The 18,907-nt window shown below is 41.4% G+C and overlaps 1 protein-coding gene across 5 annotated transcripts; it reads left to right on the top strand.

Annotated features, from left to right (window-relative positions):
* Positions 1-579: 579 nt before the first annotated feature.
* Positions 580-17,495, top strand: LOC118936593 (titin-like). 5 transcript variants are annotated; one of them, XR_005039520.1, is made up of 8 exons: positions 584-2,105; positions 2,856-3,073; positions 3,183-3,239; positions 3,344-3,443; positions 3,544-3,717; positions 16,754-16,830; positions 16,970-17,051; positions 17,234-17,493. XR_005039520.1 is itself a non-coding variant. In XM_036962540.1 (6 exons), the coding sequence occupies exons 1-5, from the start codon at positions 731-733 to the stop codon at positions 3,714-3,716; spliced, it is 1,923 nt and encodes a 640-aa protein (XP_036818435.1). In that variant the 5' UTR covers positions 584-730; the 3' UTR covers position 3,717; positions 16,754-17,495. The 5 variants fall into 5 exon arrangements, 2 of the variants coding, with proteins under 2 accessions (XP_036818435.1, XP_036818436.1); XR_005039521.1 differs by having other exon boundaries at positions 580-2,105; positions 3,547-3,717; positions 16,754-17,051; positions 17,234-17,495; XR_005039519.1 differs by having other exon boundaries at positions 16,754-17,051.
* The last annotated feature ends 1,412 nt before the right edge of the window (positions 17,496-18,907 follow it).

Below are 18,907 nucleotides of genomic sequence, written 5' to 3'. Positions count from 1 at the left end.
AGTCAGTGAGCATTATGGGTAATTGTCCTACATACTTAGATCAAATGCTTTATGATAGCATCATCTCCTGTAGTAACAGTACCTTTCCAAACACAATTACAATTAAAATTAACAAAGATACAAAATATTGCTGAAGTGAAGAAAATCAGCTCAAAATTGTAGGAGGAAATGCCCCTGCAGCAGGGAGACTTACGGTATTATAATATATTGTAGATAACATTAATATAATTTGTGTATTTACAGTATCAGTACACATGCAAATGGAAGTATATGCTAGGGATTGATCTACACTGAGTGAACAAAACATTAACAACACCTTCCTATTGAGTTTCCCCCCTTTGGTGGTGGACCATTGTTGATACTCAGGGAAAACTGTTGAGCTGAAAAACCCAACAGCATTGAAGTTCTTGACCCAAACCGGTGCACCTGGCACATACTACCATACTCTGTTCAAAGGGACTTAAATCTTTGGTCTTGCCCATTCACCCTCTGAATGACACACATACACAATCCATGTCTCAATTGTCTAAAAATCATTCTTTAACCTGTCCCCCCCCCCTCCCCCTTCATCTACACTGAGAAGAAGATTTAACAATTCACATCAATAAGGGATTATAGCTTTCACCTGATTTGTCTATGTCACTGAAAGAGAAGGTGTTCTTAATGTTTAATACACTCAGTGTAATGATGTTATAGATTCCAAGTGGTTGATTTTTTAGGGAATTCATTTATGCTCTATTTATACCTGCAGATCATCACAGCAGCCGAAGTTGATGTGCAGAGGGAGGAGATCCTCCGAGCATCAGGCCTCATCCTGTCACAGAGGGAGGAAATGCTCCGAGCATCAGGCCTCATCCTGTCACAGAGGGAGGGTATCCTCCAAACAGCCAGTGTCCCTGCACAGAGAGAGGGGATTCTCCCAGCAGCTAACATCACTGTGCAGAGGGAGGAGATCTTCCGAGCATCAGGCCTCATCCTGTCACAGAGGGAGGGTATCCTCCAAACAGCCAGTGTCCCTGCACAGAGGGAGGGGATTCTCCCAGCAGCTAACATCTCTGTGCAGAGGGAGGAGATCTTCCGAGCATCAGGCCTCATCCCTGAAGAGAGGGAGGACATCCGCCTCACAGCCAGTGTCCCTGCACAGAGGGAGGTGATTCTCCCAGCAGCTACTGCAGCTTCTATCACTGTGCGAAAGGAGAAGATCCTCCGAGCATCAGGCCTCATTTCTGCACAAAAGGAGTTGATCCACCTGATGGCCAGTGTCACTGCGCAGAGGAAGGGAATCGTCCCAATGGTCAGCGTCCCTGCGCACAGGGAGGGGATCGTCCCAAAGGCTAGTGTCCCTGCTGAGAGGTTGGAGATCCTCCGAGCATCAGGCCTCATCCCGCCACAGAGGGAGGGGAATGTCCGAACAGCCAGTGTCCCAGCACAGAGGGATGGGATTCTCTCAGCAGCCAGCATCACTGAACAGAGGGAGGGGATTCTTCCAGCAGCTTCTATCACTGTGCCGAAGAAGAAGATCCTCAGAGCATCAGGCCTCATTCCTGCACAAAAGGAGTTGATCCACCTGATGGCCAGTGTCACTGCGCAGAGGAAGGGAATCGTTCCAATGGTCAGTGTCCCTGCGCACAGGGAGGGGATCGTCCCAAAGGCCAGTGTCCCTGCTGAGAGGGAGGAGATCCTCCGAGCATCAGGCCTCATCCCGCCACTGAGGGAGGATATCCTCCAAACAGCCAGTGTCCCTGCACAGAGGGAGGAGATCCTCCGAGCATCAGGCCTCATCCCATCACAGAGGGAGGGTATCCTCCAAACAGCCAGTGTCCCTGCACAGAGGGAGGGGATCTTCCGAGCATCAGGCCTCATCCCTGAAGAGAGGGAGGGTATCCTCCAAACAGCCAGTGTCCCTGCACAGAGGGAGGGGATCTTCCGAGCATCAGGCCTCATCCCTGAAGAGAGGGAGGAGATCCTCCTCACAGCCAGTGTCCCTGTGAAGAATGAAAACATTCATCCACAACCACCTTCCATCATCCCCATGTTGGCACCACTGCGGAAATGGGATGGTGGAGCGTGTACTCCACCTGTGGATTTCTATTCCAAGAGAAGAGGTCACTTAACCTTACCTAATTAGTAAAGAAATTACTATTGTGAGAATAAGTTGTGATAGATCAAATGTATGGCTCATGTGAGTGTATAACTGTAATACTTTCATGCATTTTCTACATAAAACATGTTTAGCTTCATTGTACTTTTACATTTGAGTCATTTAGCAGATACTGTTATCCAGAGCGACTGACAGTAGTGAGTCTATACATTTTCATACTCCAGTGAATCTCTCCAGGATTTCACATGGATTTTTTTCATATTTGCGGATAAATATGCTAGATTTTGCAGCGACAATTATGACATTTTGCATTGCAATATGCAATTGTTTTGTCCAATTTGTTGCAAAAATGCACTGACAAGGGAAAAAACTGTGTTGATGTGTCGCTTGATTGAACCATATTATGCAGTAAATGTGCGGTGATTGGTTGAAATTGCGAGCCCTCTTTTTGTACTGTGGTAATGGGTCAGTTCTATGCGATAATATTGTGATGTGACTATTTTATGCAGAAATAGTTTGGTGATTGGTCACATTTGTAAGCCCTCACATAATATGCAGGGAATTGTTCATTTTGCAACCAAAACAATGCGGTGGCAGAGTCCTGGAGTAACCTCCCAGTAATCCCTGTGACTGCGTGTAGGTTAAGATTGGGTTGTAAACAGAGTATCAGAGCAAGACGTTCCTACCTGTCAGCTAGTAATTGTTCTGTATGGTGACATGAGCAGAGTGGCCTGACTTCTCCCACTTATTACAGATGTCCGACTTAGATATGTTGAGCATCCTGCTATGATGTCCATCACCAAGCCGGAACACTCCGATGCCAACCCTCAGTTCCAGACTGGCACCCGGCCGGTGGCTGAGCCCGAGGCCCCTGCTGTTCACAATAACAGTGGAGGCTGGCTGAGCTGGGTCTTTGGGAGTGGAAGAGCTAATAAGAAGGAGGTTCATCTACCTGAGGACAAAGACAGATCTGTAAGGAACTGGTTATTAACACTATATTCTATGTAGAGACAATTGAGTGGATTTAAAAAATAAAAATAAATTGTGGCTTGCTTCACATTGCTAATCTCTTCTTCCTCAGATTGTCTGGGATCCAATTCTGCACAGATGGGTTAACAAAACTGAGCCCAAGGCTGAAGTACACACTTAAATTCAATTAAATTAAAAACAGTGAACAACCATTGTATTTCAACTGTGCTGATATTACCAACAATTTGGAAAATGTGTTGATGTGTTTTACAGAACAAGTGTGTACCACCACCTCCACCGATGGGAACACATGGATATCAGGGGAACACTGGCAGTGTCCCCAAAGGAGTGAATCCCTACTCTATGAAAGCAGGTGAATATTGCTTTAGAAGACATGTGGTCTAACCAAGACTGTGTCAGCGAATCATAGATGTCCCTGGTGGTCTCCTCGCTAACACCTTTCCCACTGCCAGCAGGTCTATGGGGCAGCAGATACCCCACAATGCATTACAATGATGGGACCAACTCAAAGCCTCCAAGCCATGGGGCTGGACTGCTTCCTAGACAGCTCTCTGGCTTGCTCCCTCCTTCACACTTTGACCTCATGGCACCAATGGTTGTGCCACCTGACACTCTACACTACTGAGGTATGACTCTGGAAAATCCTTCCAAATTGTATCCATTCATCATTAACTGTGATTTGACTTTAACATAGCAAATGGCTGAAGTAGCAAGGATGTTAACTATTTTTCATTTTTGTCCAACAGGCAATTTTCCCAAATTGGATTTGCCATACATAGATTTTTTCAGCATTAAAAATGTATTAAAATATGATCTTTTAATTAAATATCTCCTTTGTGTCCTCATGTTCACATGAATTTGATGTGTTCTATCATCATTTACAATTCTTATTGCTTCTGCATTTACGTTACTTACTGTACAGACAATATTATATTATTATATTTTATTTTAGACATTACAAAAACATTTTTTCATGCTTTCTGGATTTCTTACATTTACTTACTGTACAGGAAAGTATATTTTATACACATATTTAAACAAAACAAAAACATTTTATTTATGTATTCCATAGACGGCGGCAGGGTAGCCTAGTGGTTAGAGCGTTGGACTAGTAACCTGAAGGTTGCAAGTTCAAACCCCCGAGTTGACAAGGTACAAATCTGTCGTTCTGCTTTCAGTTCTGCACTGTTCCTAGGCCATCATTGAAAATAAGAATTTGTTCTTAATTAACCTTGCCTTGTTAAAAAAAGACACAACGGGGGGCGGAGCTAGCATGTTGTAGTGAACGGTTGTGCGTGAGAGGCTCCTGCAACTTTTTTGCGAAATAATCTAATTTAACCTACTTTATGGCACTTTTTACAACAAACGTTTCTTTCTAATACAAGATTGTAACTTTCTATATGAAAATGCCGAGTAATAAGCGACCAAAGGACAATAAATCCACAGCGGAGGCCTACTCCCCACTAAACAACGAGACAGACATGGCGGGAGGCACAACGTGACACTTACAGAACTTACCCGGGCTTTGGGGGAGCTACGTGTTGCTATAGCTGAGGATCTTAAGGCCACTATTGCTGAACTGGACACCAAAATCGAGAGCATCATTCGAACGGTCGCTTCGCATGGCCAGAGTATTGTGGACCTTGAGAAAGCTTCTGAATTCAACGCTGGTAGGATCGACGAGTTAGAGAAGCTATGCACGTCATTGCAGGATACTGTGCAGACGCTTTCTGTGAAAGTGGTGGACCTGGAGGGCCGATCCAGACGTAATAACCTTCGCGTTGTTGGTCTGGCAGAGGGGGTAGAGGCGGGCTCTCGCCCCACCGACTTCTTCGCCAAGCTATTGAAGGATGCAATGGGATCGGATGTTTTGGATTCGGATCCCCAGCTGGACCGCGCACATCGCTCCCTTGTCCCAGTGCCTGGACCGGGCAAACGTCCTCGCCCAGTAATCATCTGTTGTCACAGTTTCAAGACCAAGGATCTTATCCTGCGTGAAGCTCGAATGAGGGGCAACCTGTCACATAAAGGGCATCCATTCCGTTTCTATGAGGATTATGCGCCCGATGTGGCAAAGCATCGCGCCGACTACAGAGATGTCATGACCAAACTCTACAAACTCCATCTTCGCCCAGCCTTACTCTTCCCTGCAAGACTAAGAATTACCCCGCCTTCCGGTGAGAAGATTTGGCTCTCCTCGGTTTTGGACGCAGAGAAGTTTATCCGGGGATATACACCAATCCCCCGTACAGGTTAGAGTGCCTTGTTATTGCGTGTTAGGGTCTGCTCATGGACTCGAATCCATACTATACCATATTGGGTGAAAACGTATTAAACGGGCTCAACAAGGGCTACCGAACATGTAAGACGCTGAGCAGACCAATGGATGGCGGTCAGAGCTCTCAATGAACGTTACGTTACATTCACTTTCATCCCGGCTGTGCTCAGAGCGATGCATATTTTTTACTTCCAGGTTTGATCACTGACACCTTCGGACGGATATACTTATATTCCCCCACTTTTGTTTTGTTTCGTTATTTATTTTACAATCCTTACATTATTCTTACTACCATACCATTTATTTATTGCTTGCAGGGGACTGGGGGTGATGGTTGGGAGGGGGCAGACACCTGGTTAGCAGGTTGATGTTTTGTGCCGTTCTGCCTTTGTCTGGCCGTGGGCCTCTCTCCCGACTAGAGTCCCACCAGCCCTCTGTAGTGCTTATGTCTGTGTAGGTGTGCGTACATATAATTACTATTTGTACTTTATTACTATTTTCTCTTAGCATTTTAGTATTATGTATGTGTATATTTTAAATCAGTGTAGATTGTTATTCTGGGGTATGAATGTTTGTATGTGTATATGTGCATATGGATGTATATACATATTCTTTAAATATATATTTTTATACATTATTTTTTGTGTGGGTATGTATACATACATGTATATGTATGTATATGTGTGTGTGTGTGTGTATGTGTGTATGTATATATATGTATATATATGTATGTATGTGTGTATATGTATGTATGTATGTATGTATGTATATGTATATATATATATATATATATATATATATATGTGTGTATGTGTGTGTGTGTATGTATGTGTGTATATATAATGTATATATTTTTATTTAAACATGTTTTGTTTATGGGGGGAACGTTTAATTTAACAAATCCTTGTTCCGATCTCCTGACCCACAGTATGTAAAGGTACGGCTGACTATGTCGGTTGCGGATGGTTTATTTTTTGACCGGCAGTGCTTAGCAATATAATCTTGAGGCTATATCTTGCTTATCTCTGGGATTGACCCAGGATGACGCTTAAATGCGCAATATGTTTAAGTTGCAACTTATTCTGTTTAGGTTTATTAGATGTTAACTGAACACTTAACTCGCGGGAGCCTCCTCAGTTCATATGTTAGTAGAAGTTCTAGGATAGTGAGAGGTGAACGTATAGTTGGGATTTTATTTTTGTTTTACCTCTTGTTCGAGGTCGCGCCGTGCTTTTTTGGCATCGGCCAGACAATGTGTTTATTATTTTTATTTATCCTTTTTTTTTTCTCCTGTTTGTACATGCCTGTTAAATGTGGGTTGATGGGGGGGGTAAGTGTTGGGGAAATTAGGGGAACAGGGTGGGAAGTAAAGGTGCTTGCAGGGGGGAGGGGTGGGTTGGATACTGCTCGGGTGTAGGTGCTACATATGCTGATCGTGATGGTTTGGTGCGCTTTCTTACCTTTTTATCAAGTTACATGGTATGCAGGCCACCATAGGAACTACAAACGAGAGGAGGGCGGGGCTTACATTCACTTCCTGGAATGTCAAGGGTTTAAACGAACCAATTAAGAGGGGCAAGGTCCTAGCCCACTTGAAAGCACTCTCGTCTGATATTATATTTTTGCAAGAAACCCATCTGAAGAATAACTCTCATAGCAGACTTAAGTGTAGGTGGGTGGGGCAAGTGCATCACTCTAACTTCTCTGCCAAAACGAGAGGCACAGCGATTCTGGTACGGAAAGGAATTCCCTTTCTACATAAAACCACTATTGCGGATAAAGAGGGTCGGTATGTGATCGCAATAGGAGAAATCCACTCTACCTCAGTAACTCTACTAAATATCTATGGGCCAAACATTGACAACCCCTCTTTTTTCAAAAGAGTATTTGCCCTGATTCCAGATATCTCCCATACTAACCTGGTCATTGGAGGGGACCTTAACTGTGTGCTAGACCAATATTTGGATAGATCCTCTACCCGGCGAACCCCTACCTCCTATTCAAGCAAATTCTTGAATACCTACATAAAAAATTCAAACGTATTTGATATATGGAGGATCAATAACCCTACGGGTAGGGAATACTCCTTTTACTCTCATGTTCACAAGGTTTACACTCGAATTGACTACTTTTTGTTGGATGCTAGACTACTCCCCTATACCTGTAATGTGAGGTATCATGATATTATAATCTCGGACCACAGTCCACTCACCTTCTCCCTGAGATTGGGTGACATTGTACCAAACGAGAGGGTCTGGAGGTTGAATCCTCAGCTCCTCACAGAACCAACATTCTCTGAATATCTTAAAGACCAAATTACATATTTCTTTGATACCAATGACAACACAGAGACCTCCCCAGCATTATTGTGGGAAACACTGAAGGCTAATCTGAGAGGCTGTATCATCTCCTTTCAGGCTGCCAGGAGTAGGCAAAACAGAGGAAAACTGGAAGAACTGGAGGGACAAATTCACTTACTGGATAGGGAGAATGCTAGCCACCCATCTATGGAGAAACATAAAAAAATTACCTCTTTAAAATTTGAATATAATCAGATTCTCTCAGCTAAAATTGCTAAATCTTTTCTCTATGCCAAGCAAAAATATTTTGAGTTTGGTGACAAACCACACAAATTACTCGCCAGACAACTTCGAAAAAATGTGAGTGACCGAATGATTCACAGGGTTAAATCTGCATCTGGGGAATTACTCTCTTCCCCCAAAGACATCAATGACAGATTCCGGCAGTTTTATGAGACTCTATATACATCTAAAGCGGATCCTAACCCCTTAATTATGCAAACATTTTTGGAGGACTGTAATCTCCCTACCCTGAACCAGGAAGATTCTAACTTCCTGAATAAGGAAATATCTCTTGATGAAATTCGAGAAACAATTAAATCTCTAAAGAGTGGCAAGACCCCGGGCCCAGATGGATACCCTGGTGAATTCTATAAAACATTCAGCAACATGCTCTCTCCCTATCTGCACAAAATGTTGGTTCAGGCCAATGAGGATGGAGCTCTCCCTTCTACTTTGGACGAAGCGTTCATTACAGTTATACATAAGAAGGGTAAAGATCCAGAAGAGGTAGGGTCATACAGACCAATATCTCTCCTTAATACAGACCAAAAGATTTTAGCAAAAACTCTGGCTAACTGGCTTAGCACTTTAATTGGCAAATTGGTCCATTCGGATCAGACCGGCTTTATCCCTAACAGAAACTCATTCTTCAATCTCAGGCGCCTCTTCAATATTATGTATTCTCAGAGGTTACCCAACGTGGACCTTGCCGTCATATCTCTTGACGCCGAAAAGGCCTTTGACCAAGTTGAGTGGCCCTATCTATTCAAGGTCCTACAGAAATTTAATATTGGAGATAGGTTCATAAATTGGATCCAGCTTTTATATAGGAACCCCTGTGCCAGAATACTCACTAACCAATCATTGTCGCCCCGATTTAACCTCAACAGGGGGACAAGGCAGGGTTGTGCACTGTCGCCTATGCTCTTCGCCCTAATTATCGAACCGCTCGCTCAGACGATTAGATCTCATGCAGCAATACACGGCTATAATACTAAAGATACTCTAAATAAGATCTCCCTATACACAGATGATATCCTCCTCTATGTAACAGAACCCCAGGCTAGTATCCCAGCTATTCTTGATGTGATCAATTTGTTTGGTACCTTCTCGGGATACAGAATAAATTGGAACAAGAGTGAATTAATGCCCATACGGTCGCAAAATGCCTCCTGGCTAGAACATCTCCCATTTAAGTTATCTTCAGAAAAATTTACCTACCTAGGAATTGTAGTTACCAAACAATACTCCTTACTATTTAAAGATAATTTCCCCTCTCTGATACAAAAACTCAAAGCAAACATACTATTTTGGAGAACTCTCCCAATTTCTCTCCTCGGAAGAATTAATGCCATTAAAAGGGTCTTCCTCCCACAACTGCTCTACCTATATCAGAACATCCCAGTATTCATACCTAAATCCTTTCATAAACAACTGGACTCAATTATCAATCCTTTCATCTGGGATTATAAAACACACAGGATAGGTAAAAAACACCTCTGCAAATCCAAGATGGAAGGAGGATTGTCTCTCCCAAATTTTATATTTTATTACTGGGCCGCTAACCTCCGCATTGTTACGTTTCTGCTGGATGACGTACTTCCGGCATCCAGCTGGCTTAGTATGGAGCGTGAGGAGTGTCACCCCTTCTCTATTGGCGCTGTGATTTTGTCGCCTGTCAATCTGGAGATGTCACTTTATTGTAACAATCCTATTATACATAGCACAGTCCGAATCTGGAAGCAAATGAAAGTCCACTTTGAGCTTAGACCAATGTCATTCATGCTCCCTGTCGCCAGGAATCCCTCCTTTGCCCCTTCTAACCTTGATAACACCTTTGAGCGATGGGGAGAGTTGGGGATAAGTACCATAGGGGATTTATACATAGAAGGGACCTTTGCTTCCTTTGAGTTGCTGAGGGAAACTTATAACCTTCCCAGAAGTATTTTTTTCAGATACCTACAAATTAGAGACTACGTTAGGAAACACCTCTCAACATTTGGGAATGCCAAACCTTCCATGTTTGACGGATGCATAAAAATATGCCCCACCTCCAATAACTGATATCGGGTCTATATGATGCTTTTCAATCTGTTAGCACACCTTCCACTGATGCCATCAAGGCAAAATGGGAGGAAGAACTAGGGACTGACATCTCGGTGGCAGACTGGGAAGAGAGCTTGGAGTATATCCACACATGCTCCATTAATTCCAGACATCGTCTCATACAATTCAAGGTTTTACACAGATTACACTATTCCAAAACTAAACTGCATAGGATATTTCCTGACACATCCCCTACATGTGATAAATGTCAGGCTACGCAGGGTACACTACTCCACTGCTTTGCCCTATGCTCTAGCTTGCATGGTTATTGGAGTGGAATTTTTGGGATCCTCTCTGAAGTTTTGGAGACTTCAATAGATCCAGACCCGCTTCCGATAATCCTGGGAGTATCTGAGTCCCTAAACGGATTAACCAACCCCCAAAAACAACTAATCTCGTACGGTCTCATCTCGGCAAAAAAAACAAATCTTGTTGTTTTGGAAGAGGAGTGAAGCGCCCTCTACCAAATTATGGCTCAGTGAATTGGCAAACACTGTACACTTAGAAAGAATTAGATACTGTATATTCTGAACAATAAATTATCAACATTTGATCAAATCTGGCAGCCTTTCCTCTCCTACTTGGACGAGTCGGCGCTGTGAATTTGTACTTATTAACGCACTCTCAATTGTAATATTTTAATCTACCTTTGGGCAGCATGTGCTGGCCCTGCCACCCGAGCAGTTGGGAGGGGGGGGGGGGGGATATGGGGGACATCTTCCCTCTTTCTTTCTACGTGTCCTTGTTTTGTATGTCGTGTTTTGTATTATTTGTTCTGCACCCAGAACTCTGGGTCTTGTTGTTCCTGTATGCTCTTTTATGTTTAGATAAGAATTGTATACCTGTCTTGTATACCACCTATACACCATTCTTGTGTGTTTCATAAAAAATATTAGAAACAAAAAAAGACACAACAAAATATATTTAGATGCATTTTCAATTCCTAAATGTCAATATTTTATTTTCTGTGCCACGTGTTTATGCCCATTTATGTACATCCTGTATACACCTCACACACATGGTCAGGGGCTTAAAAAATAAGAAAACAGTAACATGTCAGATAGAGTTTACATTTTTGAGTTTGCATCCCAATATGACACTTTAAATATTTCACAGAATACTGAAATGTAACAAAACACCTATTGTGTTTATTGAGATGTACACTGAGATGCTCAGTTGGTCAATATTTCCCTCCAGTGATTCCCCAACATCTTGTCAACATGGGACCCAAAAATGGAGCAGATATCTTATACCAACCTATCTAAATAGACATGTATCCATAACAAGGCCTAGGAGGCCCCTATACTGTCCAAAAATCTCTCCAAAATGTCACATATTTTAAAGCATCTTTATTTTCATGCATATAACTTGGCAAAAAAAAATTGGGGTGACCACATTCACATTCTTTTGTGTAGACAATCATTTTTTATGATTTCATGACTGTTTGATAGTAGGTCCCTGAATGGTCAAAAACCTCTTCAAATAGAAGTATGTTTGTAGCACAAAATATCTTACAGGAAGGCCCTCTCACTCTCTCATCATGTCACAAGCAGACAGGCTCCCAGAGGCAGGGCCATAAAAGGCCCCATCTTACTCAGCTGCCGCTGCCCTCTCCAACAGCCATCAGCACAGAACAGCATGAATCAAATCAAAGTATATTTGTCACATGCGCCGAATACCGCAGTGAAATGCTTACTTACAGGCTCTAACCAATAGTGCAAAAAAAAGGTATTAGGTGAACAATAGGTAGGTTAAGAAATAAAAACAACAGTAAGAAGACAGTGAAAAAAACAGTAGTGAGGCTATAAAACTAGCGAGGCTACATACAGACACCGGTTAGTCAGGCTGATTGAGGTAGAATGTACATGTAAATATGGTTAAAGTGACTATGCATATATGATGAACAGAGAGTAGCAGCAGTGTAAAGAGGGGTTGGCAGGTGGTGGGATTTCTAATCCCTTGATATTATTGTAGGATCGGATTTTAATAGCTAACTTTTCGATGGCCATAATAAATAGATATGCCGATAGTGGACAACCTTCTTTTATGAGAAGTAGCCATTATTTACTATTGTCACATGTGCTACCTCTCCGGCCTCTAGGTCACCAGGCTGTTCGTTATGGCGCACACCTGTCACCAGCCTTACACGCATTATGACACTCACCTGGACTCCATCACCTCCTTGATTACCTGCCCTTTATATGTCCCTCCCTTTGGTTTCTACCCCCATTAGTCATTGTTGCTGTTTCATGTCAGTGCGCTGTTTGTGTTCCTTGTTTTGTTCATTTATTTATTAATTAAATGTATTCATTCCCTGAACTTGCTTCCCGACTCTCAGCGTACATCCGTACAACTATTTTTCACCTAGGGTTACTATACATGATTTTAACCCATTTTATAAGAGATTGTCCAAAATTTAAATGTTCCAGGCATTAATATATGAACTCCAGGCATACTTTATGAAAAGCCTTTTAAAAGTCAGCTATGAATAGCAGGCCTGGTTTCCCTGATTTTTCATAGTGTTCTATTGGTTGCAGTACTTGCTGTATATGATCTCCAATATATTGTCCATGTAAAAATCCTGTCTGATTAGAATGAATAATGTCCGACAACACCTTTTTAATTCCATGCGCTATACATTTTGCTAGCATTTTTGCATCACAACACTGAAGTGTAAGGGGCCTCCAATTTTTTTATGGACTGGATCTTTATATTTACCACTTTGAATCGTGTTTCAGTAATAATGAAGGAGTGGTTAAAACATGATAATAACGGTCCTCTGAGGATATCAAAAAAGGTTTATCAGAGTTATTGACCTCACAAGAAGTCAGATTCAAGTAACTTACATTGTGGTGCTGAAACTTGAAGCAGCAGCCACGGCACAAACAATTGGAAATGGACAGCTCATGGTGCTGAAAGTAGGCAAATTTGAGTAAACATCATTGATTTTAAACGTCTTCATTTTAATTAGGGATATGTGTTGGAGCCTATTTCTTCCTATTTAAGAAATAAGAGGCAGGCCTACCGGTTTGACTGATGAAATTAGGCTATAGGCTGCTATATCCATAGGTATGTTAGTCAATTCCTCCACCCGCCATGCACTCTTTAAATAGCCCACCTCTGTGTCTGTTAAGACTTGAAGTTAGTGTGTATGAGAGGGTATGCCATAGGCCTACCTTTTCTTAAAGAAAAGGGCAAAAAGTACAGGCCTACCCACAATTAGTTTAATATTTTGAGGAAAATTAAACAGATGTGATTATATACAGTTATCTATAACAACACTTTGGTCCGCGATTCTTAATGCTAGAAACAAGATGTAAAATAGGAATAACTGGGAAAGACGTGACTCTGATGCATATGGGGATATTGTTGTTTCATTTGCTTTGGATATAATCGAATCTGACACTATCAATTGATTAAGCTATTCACATTCTGTACAATAAAATACATTTAAACCCAGACAGCTTTTAGGGAAACACTTGTGACCTCTCGTTGGGTTAAGCCAAGGAAGAAGATTAGCCAGCAGTTGAAGCTTACATTTTTCTGCGTCAGTAGGCCTACTCGGTCTGGGGTGGAAAGGTAGGCCTAACTTGAAAGTACCATGCTCAGATCCCTACGGACGTCTCAGAGTTAATTATTTACAAACAGGGACAGTTTCGTTGCAAATAACACACACTGTTTTGGCATTGTAGAAATATAATAAGATGAACACATAGGACTATCTCTCTGTCTATACTGTCATTTCAGTCATTTGTGATTTATTCAAAACGTTTCTACTAATACTGTATGGTAACTATTGAAGTCCACTCTTGTACAGCACACTAAATGTGTATCTCTTTCTCTACAATTTAGGAGATTTTAAGATATTTTGTTGTTTGTGATGGTACTCTAGGTGCGAGGGACATCCTTTGCCACCAGTCAGTTGATGGTGGATGACCTTCTGACCCCGTGCTCGCCAGGTGACCCGGCGGCCATAGAATTGACCTGGATGGATGTGCCTAGCGACAAGCTGCTGGAGCCCATCATCTGCATGGTGAGAAACACACATTCACAGCACAGACACACTCACATTCACTGCTCACAAACATACTGGAACATGCTGTTTCAACATACACATCCAGGCATTTCAAACTGACTCTCACATTTGTGTAATTTCTGAACCATGCTCATGATTTTGTTTGTCTTCTGTGTGTGTCCCTCTGCCCTCCAGTCTGACATGCTGTGCTCACTATCCACCACCCAACCCACAGTCAACATGGAGGTCTTGTTCAAGGTCAGGAAGTTCACAGAGGACTTAGAGCAGGAGGGTTGAGAGGTCCTGGTTGGCAGGGGCTTTACTACTCCTTACTCAGTCTCTCCTATCAAGACCCAACTCCAGTCAAATAGTAGCTACAGTATTACAACAGTATTACAACACTACGAACCTGCATTGACAAGAATGATGGAGCATTTTAACTTACACACAATTGTTGTTTTTTTGCATATCCCAACTCCCTCTGAGACACCCACAAGTGCCTTATTTTCTCACTTTGTCGGCTCCGGTATTTGAGCCAGCAATCTTTCGGTAACTGGCCCAATGATCTAAACTTGAGGCTACGTGCCGCCCCTTAGTGGGTCTGCAGGGTGACTCCCCAAGTGGGTCTGGAACCCAGGTCAGCAGCACTACATTGCTGTGTGTCTGTATAGTTGAGGGTATATTGGTTTAGTAATACTCAATTCAGTTCTGTTTCCAGAGGGGATCTCAATGCTGTTACACGTAGCCATGATCACCAAGCTACCCTGACTTAATAAAACCTGAATTCAAAAAGAACAAGATGTGCTTGTCATTATTTTATTTTTTACTTGTATTATAGTATACCCACATTTCTGTCCACAACTTTTGAATCAGGTAGTAATTCAACAGATACATGTGCTGCCTTTCCAACTGATGTCAAGTTCCAACACAAATATTCATTTGAAAAAGCAATAGACTTTCACATTGTAGGCCTGTTGTTTAAACAATGTAATCATAATATATGACATTTAGCAGATGCTTTCATTCAAAGCGACTTACAGTCATTTGCACATACATTTTACGTATGAGTTTCCCCGGGAATCGAACCCACAACCCTGGTGGTGGGATCGGCATGCTCTACACAGATCATCATTTATACTGTAATATGTGTTTATAACAGGGAGTGACATTGATAATAAATGTCTATAGCAGTGTAATAAGTGTTTATAACAATGTACAGCACATCTACCAACACACCGATGCGTTTCAAGAGCCTACACTATTTTGTTTCAGAATCCTCAGACCCCTGACAGGGAGTAGCATAGGGGATAGTGCCATCTAGTGGAATGGAAATTAAACTATTATTACATATATTATTTAATAAAGAATATTGAAAACCTAAATTACTTTTCAGAGATCAGAGAAACTTAACAGAACGCATCTTGAAACAGAAAATATGCCACAATTTGTGAACGATGGACTTTTAATTTGAAGCTTTTTGCTCGATTTGGAACCGCTAATGTCGCTGATTTCATGAAGCTCTCCTGCGCATCAATTACTTCACGAAATCCCGCAACGTGAAAGCGCCAGAAATAAACATCGCGAGATTGTAAATATGTGTGAGAGTCAAAGATTTGAAAGCAGACGCTTTCATCCAAAACGATTTACAGTAATGCGTACATACATTTTTTCTTTTGGGTGGCCCAGGGAAATTAGACTTTTTCGAGCCTTTCGAAGCTATTTTTGTATCTCTTTCTTTGTAATACTGTATGTATTCAATCATTTCGATTTGATCACTTCCCAATGGGCACATAAATCAATTCAATGTTTATTCCACGTTGGTTCAACGTAATTTAATTGAAATGACATGGATATTGTGTCACAGTGAATTGTATAATCTGCAGTCAATTTCATTATGTTTTCATGTGCCATGATTCTGACATTTGACATATGATCCTCAAAGGATTAGGCTAAATAGTTTCAGTGGTGCAGTTGGTGTAATCTCAATTCAACACGATGTGCATTTACTGTACATATAGCCAATATAGCTATTAAACCCATGTTCAGTGACTTTAATCTGTGACGCAAGTGGACAATTATGTTTGTGACGTTCCATGGAACCCACGGTGTAGTTTAAAACTCGATTCTGATTGGCTTGCAGGTCATTCTACAGTGTAAATCATAAATAAAACGTGCTTTTATATCAGTGTGACAGATTCACAATACCGTGTCTCAAACCGTACCGCGCTTTTATCTGCCTAACGGTATCTTCAAGCAAGACTGGTTAGGCCTTTTGGATAGCTTGTCCAAGGTAAGAATATGCGTCAAGCTATAGCCTACTTTTAATGTTTTAGTTTCCCGAACTCAAGTTACTCCAGTCAAGTGATTCATCGTAAATGTGTTGTTTTGACTGAGCAGTCCAATGGCCAATGCTGTTTTTGGACTATGAGACCCTCGGCTATATACTATGATGAGCCAATAACACGCATAGTTTATGCATTAGGCATTGCACAAGTCAGTGTCTAGGTCAGAATATAAAGTAGCTATTTCCGTTAACTCAAATTACTCAAGTCAAGTGATTAATCGTAAGAGTTAGTTGTTTTGACTGTCAAAAAAATAACTTTGATGGAATACTCCAAATTACAATGACAATTATGCATCACAAATTCACATTATTACTTGTATTTCAATGATTCATCCAGGCCCAAGACATAAAGTCGCCTGAAAGCTGTGTAGCAATAATTCCAGCTTCTGACCAAGAATCATGGATACCTTTCATGTGAGTACTCACACACCAGATTTTTTTTACATACCTCAGAAGGAAGATACCTCAATATCTGGAAGCACTGTCTCATGTACAACTGTTAATGCTATCTCTGAAATGTCTAACAAAATGTTGACTTGATCGTTTCATCAAGACCTTCTCATCACAAGTTGGAACTAGTGGTCAACATTGGGACAATGCCGCCCAAAATAACAGGGACCAACATTTTCATGGAGGTAAGCACTACACTTCTGATGGGTTTAAAGATTGTATTACATTATCTAAAAGTGAGAAAGTAAACCCCAGCTGTTTTTATTCTTTTCACAGGGAAGAACAATCCCCATTATGCCATGAATGTTTCATTGCTGAACAACCATAGATATTTTTCCTCTAATTTGGCTCCCGTTCCTCCCAACAGTGAGCAAGACCTGTCAGCAGAGCTCACTGGAGCAGGGAGACATGCCGTCACCCTTTTGGCGCCTGACAAAGTACACTTTTTTTCTTCTAAATAACACTATAGTAACATCTTCTGCACAAAGTTACATTCCTAATAAGATTGGTGTTAAGTGAGAAAGAATCCTAAAGATGGTCCAATAGGCATGGTCTGAAGCCTCTCGTCATCTCAGTATGTTGAACCACCTGATTTCCTGCAGGCTTGAGATTCAGATCCTGCTGAACGATGTTAAGCAATCGATCAACCACATGCAGGGGACGCTGAACACCATGCAGGGGCAGTGTATTGAGTTGCAGACTGCCATATCTAAGGTAGTGTCAGATGAGTCTCAGATACAGAAGAATAAGTCTATGATGGTATGGTGATAATGATTGAGATGGTGATTATAATAATGATGACTAGCGGTACCCCACCCTACGGGCGGTAAATCATTGGATCTGATTAATTCAATTCAATGCAATTCAATCTTTGAGGACTGCAACCATAGAAATACAGTTTATTTACACTAATAATAAGCTATTGTCAACTTCCCGTCTATGCTTATCTTGCTCATTGCTCACTGTTACCCTATGTGTGCAACTATTATTGATTTCTCACACAAAAACAATTTGGTTGCAAATGTACCTGGGGCCACGTAAATAATTGTTAGGCTACTCATTTTGAATGAGTGGCAACTTGTGTGACCATAAAAGTCTGTGTGCGACTGGGGACAGTAAAATAATTTGGTTACTGACCTGCCCTACATCATAGAAGGCCCTTCAAGTCGGAACTAGAAAATTCAGACATTTCTGACTCGCTAACTCGTTATGGAATGAGGATTTCAGGTTTCCCACTTGTGAAGTATCAGAATCAACCAGTAGGAAGCTCTACGCTAATAACTTACATTCATTTTAACTCTGAGGTTCCAAGTTTCCGAAAGCATGTGAATGCGTCAATAATTGCCATGGTAATTTTGAATGTTCAGTCAGTGAGCATTATGGGTAATTGTCCTACATACTTACATCAAATGCTTTATGATAGCATCATCTCCTGTAGTAACAGTACCTTTCCAAACACAATTACAATTAAAATTAACAAAGATACAAAATATTGCTAAAGTGAAGAAAATCAGCTCAAAATTGTAGGAGGAAATGCCCCTGCAGCAGGGAGACTTACGGTATTATAATATATTGTAGATAACATTAATATAATTTGTGTATTTACAGTATCAGTACACATGCAAATGGAAGTATATGCTAGGGATTGATCTACACTGAGTGAACAAAACATTAACAACACCTTCCTATTGAGTTTCCCCCCTTTGGTGGTGGACCATTGTTGATACTCAGGGAAAACTGTTGAGCTGAAAAACCCAACAGCATTGAAGTTCTTGACCCAAACCGGTGCACCTGGCACATACTACCATACTCTGTTCAAAGGGACTTAAATCTTTGGTCTTGCCCATTCACCCTCTGAATGACACACATACACAATCCATGTCTCCATTGTCTAAAAATCATTATTTAACCTGCCCCCCCCCCCCCCCTTCATCTACACTGAGAAGAAGATTTAACAATTCACATCAATAAGGGATTATAGCTTTCACCTGATTTGTCTATGTCACTGAAAGAGAAGGTGTTCTTAATGTTTAATACACTC

The sequence above is a fragment of the Oncorhynchus mykiss genome, chromosome 25 (assembly GCF_013265735.2).
Source record: "Oncorhynchus mykiss isolate Arlee chromosome 25, USDA_OmykA_1.1, whole genome shotgun sequence".
Lineage (NCBI taxonomy): Eukaryota > Metazoa > Chordata > Actinopteri > Salmoniformes > Salmonidae > Oncorhynchus > Oncorhynchus mykiss.
The sequence above is the reverse complement of the archived record's forward strand: the minus strand, read 5'-3'. Positions and strand labels throughout refer to the sequence as shown.

Excerpts from the sequence above, each read along its gene's own strand:
- LOC118936593 (XM_036962540.1), top strand. The coding sequence starts at position 731 with ATGCTCTATTTATACCTGCAGATCATCACAGCAGCCGAAGTTGATGTG. Across the intron at positions 2,106-2,855 it reads TTTCTATTCCAAGAGAAGAG|ATGTCCGACTTAGATATGTT; the intron begins GTCACTTAACCT and ends CACTTATTACAG. Across the intron at positions 3,074-3,182 it reads CTGAGGACAAAGACAGATCT|ATTGTCTGGGATCCAATTCT; the intron begins GTAAGGAACTGG and ends CTTCTTCCTCAG.